The following is a 7771-nucleotide window of genomic DNA, read 5'->3' as shown; positions in this document are numbered from 1 at the left end:
AAAAAAAAAAAAAAAGAATGATGCACTTCTCCAAATAGCTTCTCCTAGCAACATGTCCAAAGTGAGATGAAGCCCTAACACCTTTGCCTTCAGGAAGCACTCTGCACTTCTGCCCATTAGTCTTTTAGCAGTCGATAGATATTCAGTGTTCTTCTCCAACACCACAGCTCAAAGGTTATCAGTTCCTCTGTCATCCTTATTGTCCTGCTCTGAGATGAATAGCAAGTGACTGAAAAGACTGTGGTCTGAATCAGTTGCACCTTAGTCCTCAAACCGACATCACTGCTTCTCAGTAATTTGGAGAGGCCCCCAATTACAGACTTTCCCACTGCAATACTTCTCCTATCTCCTGTCTGCCAATGCCTTCAATGCAGCTTGAAATTCTTCCTTCATTACCACTGGCTCTTGATCATAAGGTACTTCCTGAAATATTTCCATGTTGGCCAATTCCTTTTGGTACATTGACTCATCATCTTTTTATTATTAATTTTAATGAAAATTTAGATATTTTGGATTTCCATTCATTCATTGTTACACTTTTCTCTCTGCCTACCTCTCCCTTCCAGTTTGTTCTTCTCTTTAAAAAGTACAAGAAAAATTCTTTCATTGTCCACTCCATTATGTAGCCTTCGTTCTGGACTCATGACAATAACACCTAATCATATATACCTTTTAAAATCGTTCTCGCCCTCATCTTTTTCAATGCAGTATAAATTTATCCCATCTTTCTCAGTCTGATCCCAACCCTGATGTCAGTCCCATTTTACAACAGTCACACCATGCAATATTTGTCCTTTTGTGACTGAGATATTTCACTCAGCATTATGTCCTCCAGGGTCACCCATTTTGAATAATACTGAATAAGTTCCTTGTTTTTCAATGCAGCATAGTATTCCATTGTGGGAATATACCACAGCTTCTCTATCTATTCGTTTGTTGATGGGCACCTGGGTTGTTTCCATCTCCTTGCTATTGTGAACAGAGCTGCGATAAACATGGGTGTGCATAAATCTGCTTGGACGTCAGTTATGGTATCTTTGGGGTATATTCTGAGTAGTGGAATTGCTGGGTCAAATGGTATCTCTATTTGCAACTGTTTGAGAAAGCGCCATACTGCCTTCCACAGTGGTTGCACCATTTTACATTCCCACCAACAGTGAGTAAGGGTTCCAGTTTCTCCACAACCTCGCCAGTGTTTATTGCTTGCTGTTCTGTTAAATTTTGCTATTCTGACTGGGGAGAGATGATACCTCAGTTGTTTTGGATTCATCTTCTTTTGATGTTTCCCTGATCAAACAAGATTTTGCCCATAGCATTTCTCAGTATTCTAACTCAAAGCTAGAGGGTTTTTTCCAGTTTTTTTTTTCAGCTTGAGAAATACTGAGCCGTTTATTCCATTTGTAATCTTCAATTTCTGTTTTTAGCACATTTCATTATAATTCTTAATGCTTTGTCTTCTTGAACTGCCCTTTGAAATCTTATGTTTAGTTATCTCTTTCACTTCAGCATCTCTTCCCTTTGTTTTGTTTTAATAGAATTTGAATTAATACTGTTAGTTCTTTTGGATAATCACTCTGCTTTCTTTGATTCATGAACCACTGTTTATAGGGGTCACCACAGTTTAAAAATTCTAAGGCTGAGAGAGGAGTATGTGACAATGATCTATTCTTTCCCAGGTCATCTATTTTGGCTGAAGTCAGTGTGAAAAGAAAAGCAGATATCTCAAGTATACATGTTGTTGTTGTTAGCTGCCATCGAGTCATATATGACTCACAGCGGCCCTCTGAACGAAAGGCCTGAGCACTGAGCACTGTTCATAGTTTCCAGAGGCATGATATTTCGAAGTGGACGCCACTCCTACTTCCAAGTTTGATCTAATCGGGGAGCTCCACCAAACACTGCCCACCATGGGTAACCATTATCACATATGGCACATTAGTGTCACAATATTTGGCATCACAGCACCCATGAGTTAAATCTGTACAGCAATGCACAGACCAGTGCTATACCACCTAGAAGAATGTTTGACAAAAACCAATTTGAATCAGTATACATAGTTTGGCATAAAAAAAAATGTTGTCTAGCAGCCTATAAACCACCTAAATTATACACCCCTCCCCCACACGTGTGAGAGTGTGTGTGTCTGTGTGTGTGTATATCACTTAATGTGAATACCAAGTTTTCTATTTGCTGTGGTTAAGTTTCTCCTAACTTCAATTTTGTTCTCTACAAGGTATATTTTCAAGATCGTTCTGGTGGCCTAGTCTGTAGGGAATTGCTGTGCTCACACAAAGGCTGGAACTCCCTAGTGGTTTGAATCTACTAGTGGCTCCAGAAAACAGACGTGCAATCTTCTCTTGTGCAATTTACAGTCTTGGGAACCCAATATAGGACCAGCTATGAGTTAGTTCTGACATGAATGCAATGATTTGAGTGTAACTAGTTCTTGTACAAGTAGAGAATCAAGAGTACAGGCCCTGAAATAGTAGTTCTGGTCCTGAATTGCTCCTATATTATGCTCTATGATCTTAAGCAAGTATTTTGTGTCTCAGTTTCTTACTTATTTTCTAACCTGCTACGTTAAACATTCCTAAGTTTCAAAAATCTGTTTTTAATCATCTTAAAGAGTCTGTTTTAAACACACCTGTTTTGAAAGTACTAACATTTTCTTCTAGCAATTTCTGTTGCTTTTTGTCAGGGGCCGTGGCGAGTACATTAGCTTCAAGATCCTTAACTTGCACATTCAAATATTCTTCTTGCTCTGAGAAGCGCTACAAAAATGTTTAAAGGAGAGCAAAAAAGAAGACAAAGAAGGAAAACAGTCAACTACCATGAGAAATGCTGGGGCAAATAAAAGACAAAGATAGGCTAAACTACCACTTTTTAGTTCCTCAGATAAGTAAACTTGAAATACAATTAAAGATTACCTGGTATTTAAAGAGTAGAAGAAATAATTGTGGCTCAAACAAAACACTTTGAGGTAATTAAAAATTTACATGTGGTTGAAAATTTCTTAAACGAATAGTAATGTCACCAAAAAGCCATTTTTATTTCATATATAAAATTACATGTAAGGAGTTTGCCTGTTTGTCTCCTGCAGAGCTGCTGGTGAATTTGAACTGCCTGTCTTGGGAATGGCAGCATAACTCATTACCAGTAGGCTACTAGAGCATTTAGATACATATATACATTACTGTAATGAGGCCACTAGAGCTTTTATATGTGTGTGTACACATATGTAGGCACATATTACTGTAATGATCTCTGGTTCTAGCCTATCAACTGGTTGGCAGGAGTAGGATAAACAGTATCCTCCTGTAAAAATTTAAGTCTCAGAAACCGAATGGAAGGCTGCTGTTGAGTTGGAAATGATGTGATGACAACGGGTTTGGGGATGTACATCAGTATATGCACTGTATTAATAGCATTACCCTTCTAATAAGTTGAAGAACATATATCAGGATTGATAGTCATGATCTTTAGGTAGTTCCTGAAAACACAAAACATGGCACTTTTTCACAACCAAGAAAAGAATTCTAGCTTGAAAAGAGAATGAAGATGTGTAGAGGTAGGGGGGATTAATCATGAAGTTGTACAATCTGATGAGTGGGGAGGTGATGGAAATTGGATTCTTCTGTTCTGGAAAACAATGTATTTGAATTTTGTAAATAAACTAGTATAATTTTTTTTTTTTTTAAAAAGGGGGGTGGGGTGGTCATGTCATACAGATGTTCTCCAAGACCTTGGATGATGCTTGTAGTTAAAAATTCAACTCTCCACTGACAGTATTAGCAATGTGAATCTAAGCAAGGGCACCTTATAAGAAAGGCCCAGTCATCAACTTCCAAAAGGTCACAGACTTGACCAGTCTAGGGAGTACAGCTCTGCATATACCAGGGGCCACCAGAGTCAGAGGTGTCTGGCTAGAGATTATAGATTACATCAGCTACCAAGGAGAGACATGGGAGGAGTATCAACCAAAAGCAGGAATATCTGTGGCTAGATCACTATTATGACAGTAATCTGGGAAAGCAATCACAATGAAACAGAGCCTATCTACTTAAAGATCTATTCTTCCCTTATACATTATAATATAAAGCAACATGTTATGCCAAAACGGTGTATTTCCAACAGGCTCATGGGGTAGTCCTTTGTGTGGTGGGAAAGAATACCTGGATGCTTCCAGTAAACTTTTCTAGTGTATTCCTCATTTCTCGTTCACTGTGTCGCAACCTCACAACTGCTTCTTCAACTTGTACTTTCTGTTCTTGTATCTGCATAGCTTTTTCAGAGTCTCTCTGTAATTGTAATTCCATTTTATTTACCTATAAAGAAAAGCATTATGACATAATTTTCAAGAGACATTTCAGATTAACAAGAAAGGCAATTTAGGACTAAAGAAAATAGTATCTGAATGTGGTTTGAATCCGGAGAAAGAGGTTCTGACTTGATTGTGTACAACACTGTTCTACACTTCAGGAAGGAGTCAAAATAATTTGCAGTAGAGAATCAGATTGAAAAGACATATTAAGTGGTAAATCCATCTAGTACAATACAAATATTTAAGTGGAAGGACTAAGTATTTAAAAATATTTCAAGGCAAAACTTTGAAAAACTCACTACCTAGGGAAGGAAAAAGTATAATATGTAGTATTTGAGGTTAAAAATGCCAATAGCCATTTTCCTCCCTGAACATAGTGCAATAAAATACTTGGGAATTTCATGCTGGAAAATTAGAGGGTCAGTGAAAAAGAGGAAGCCACTCAACAAGGCAAGACTGTCATAGTGCTTGCACCAATGGACTTGAGTGTGGAAGAGCCTGGGAAGATGGCTGTACAGAGTTGTAAGGAGTCAGAAATAGCAACAGCAATATTATTTTAGAATATAAGGGTTGTTGTAGCGACAACACAGAGAGCTACATTGGCCTATTGGACAGAAAATTATGCTACCAAAACCAAGGTGGGTGATTTTAATCTATGGCTCTCAGGCCTGATTCAAACTGTTTTTCTGTCAAACATTCTTGTAGGTGGTATCACACTGGTCTGTGCATTGCTGTACAGAGGTAACTCGTGGTTGCTGTGATGCTGGATACTTTAACACTGATGTGCCAAATGTGATAATGGTTACCCATGGTGGAGTGTTTGGTGGAGCTCCCTGATTAGAACAAGCTTGGAAATAGGAGTGACATCCACTTCCAAAATGGCCTGCCTCTGGAAACTCGATGAACAGTGCTCAGGCCTTTCGTTTATAGGGCCACTGAGTTGTCTACGACTTGATGTCACTTAATAACAACAACAAGGGTTGTTATACACACACCCCCCCCACAATCTTTCATAGATAGTTGCAATGTTGTTATGCTTAAATGGATTAATTTTGTTAACTAGATATCACAAAAGCTTTTAGAAGTTCAAGTTTTAAATATATGCTGACCTCTCCTTCAGAGATTTCAACCACAACTGATGAACCCATTCTTCCTTTCATTACTTTGCTTCCACCACCAGTCATTGTACCTGGAGGACAGATATAATGTGAGCTACCGACATTTCATGTCACAACATTCATGAAGCACAATGACAGGAAAATCACCACTATTACCTGACTGTTCTATGATCTGTCCCTGTAAAGTCACCACTCTCCATCTTCTATCTTTTTGATATGCTACTCTTGTGGCTTGATCCAAGTTGTTAGCTACTAAGGTATCCCGTAAAGCAAAGTAAAAAGCTTGGCGAATTTTCTCATCCTTCACCTTTACTAAGTCAAATAACCGAGGAGTATTTTCAGGAGTTTGAATTTTGGTCATTTTTTTCTCCCATACAGCCATCTAAAATAAAGAACATATTTTTTTTTCTCCCTAGGTATATACTTAACAAACATAAATGTAAGAAGATACTATTTGCAGATGACAAGCTCTTGTATATATATACAAAGTCACAAAGAACCAAAAACTGTTAAAAGTAGTAAATTCAAGGTTGCAAGACAAAACCTTAATCTAGAATCCCTAAAATCTTAATCCCCACACCAAAATTTACCATTTAAAAAACGCAATCAAGACCACTGATTCAAAACATACATTTAATAATTAAAAAATAGCATAATATTTATATTTGGAAAGCTAAAAAACATTTAAAGGAATTAAAGAGCTAAATATAAAAGCAATACCATGTTCATGATTGGAAATCTTAATAATTTAAGATAGCAATAGTCTATAAAGAGATTTTTTAGATAGCCAATGACATTTTCACTGAAATCTCATTTGCTTTTTTTAGGGACAGAAATTTAAATAAAGGTTGTAAAATTACCCAATAACCTTGGGACTCAAATTAGTAAAAAACAATCTTTGAAACAAAGAATAAAATTAGAATTCATTTCTCAATTTCAACACTTATTTTAAAGCTTTAGTTAACAAGCTTGGTGGCAATATCATAAAATTAGATAGGCACATGAAAGGAATATGAATGCGCCCAGAAATAATCCAAGACATTTATGATTAATTGATTTTTATCAAGAGTGATATACTAGACAATTCAATGTGAAAAGCATAGTATTTAAAACTCAAACTCATTGCTGTCATATTAAAACCGGCTCCTAGCTCACTCTCTCCAGTGGGTTTTCAGAGGCTGTTCATCATTATGGAGGAGACTGCCCAGCTTTCTCTCATGGACAACTGGTGAATTCATGCCTAATAGACAATGGCCATTAAAAAAAGGAAAAAAAGAAAAAAGAAAAGAAAAAAAAAAAAAAAGAAAAGGTCCCTCAATGAGATGGGACTGACACAATGGTTTTCATACTGGACTCAAACATAGCAGTAACTGTGGGACAATGCAGAAGCAAATAATATTTTGTTCTGATGTGTACTGTACATTACTACGAGGAAGACCCAATTTGACGGCACCTGACAAACAGCTATCATGAAATTAAGTTACTGATAGACATCAAAACTACAAATAATCATTCTCATTCTGGAGAGACCCTGCATGTTGCTTTTCTCCCATAACTGAATAACCAAAAACTAGAACTCCAATGAAGTTACAGTTTATAATGAATACACACCTTATCTAAACCTATAAAAGTTGCAACACCAATATTTTGTCTTTTAAGGAAGTTTACACATTCTTGGGCTGTATCAATAGAATCAACAACAATATAGTCTAATGCATGACAGCAAGACGAAATAGCAACATCATATTTTTCATCAATAGCTCCCAAGTCACCCTAAGAATTAAAAGGGGGGGGGAGAAAAAAAAAATAAAAATTACCACAAAATAAGGCAAAACACACAACTATCCAGATTTTCTAAAATATTTTTTTAAGAAACTATACATACTTTATAGAAGTACAAAAAAGAGACACAAATGAAAATTTAAATTTCTTTCTCCCATGTTGAGTTTAAATTGTTAATGAGGAAAAAAAATTCTTCAGTTTCTTCTTCATAATGAAACATTATGTGAAAATCTGAAACCTAAAAGGATTGTAAAATAAGCTAAAAAAATTGTGCAAGTTTGATTTACTGAAAATTATCTTATATAAGGTATGTCTTGATGCATATTTGCTTGATCATCAGTCTATTAAATTAGTATTTACTGTTTGGCTTTAATTTTTTTGAAAGCAAAAGAACAGGATATTTTATACCCTAAAAAAAAAAAATTCGGAAGTCACTTAATGTATATACAAACCTAGAATTGACTGAGTGACTATTTTTCATTTACCTTTACTCCAAGTAAGCTGACTCATAGGGAGTGTAGCAAAGAAAGCTCATGGTTCTCAAACTTTA

The 7771-nt window shown here is 36.2% G+C and overlaps 1 protein-coding gene across 2 annotated transcripts in view; it reads right to left on the bottom strand.

The window, feature by feature from the left end:
• The window catches only part of SMC4 (structural maintenance of chromosomes 4), a 52882-nt gene that overhangs the window by 11390 nt on the left and 33721 nt on the right, over window positions 1-7771 (bottom strand). For both annotated transcript variants that reach the window (XM_006901335.1, XM_006901336.1), the window contains exons 12-16: window positions 7051-7212; window positions 5596-5821; window positions 5431-5510; window positions 4173-4325; window positions 2645-2771 (exon numbers count right to left, since the gene is read on the bottom strand). In XM_006901335.1, the coding sequence (XP_006901397.1) occupies window positions 2645-2771; window positions 4173-4325; window positions 5431-5510; window positions 5596-5821; window positions 7051-7212 (748 nt within the window). The remainder of the gene's footprint in view (window positions 1-2644; window positions 2772-4172; window positions 4326-5430; window positions 5511-5595; window positions 5822-7050; window positions 7213-7771) is intronic.

Source organism: Elephantulus edwardii, unplaced genomic scaffold (assembly GCF_000299155.1).
Source record: "Elephantulus edwardii isolate Elephantulus edwardi_28Jun2011 unplaced genomic scaffold, EleEdw1.0 scaffold00320, whole genome shotgun sequence".
Classification (NCBI taxonomy): domain Eukaryota; kingdom Metazoa; phylum Chordata; class Mammalia; order Macroscelidea; family Macroscelididae; genus Elephantulus; species Elephantulus edwardii.
This window is presented reverse-complemented; position numbering and strand designations above follow the sequence as displayed.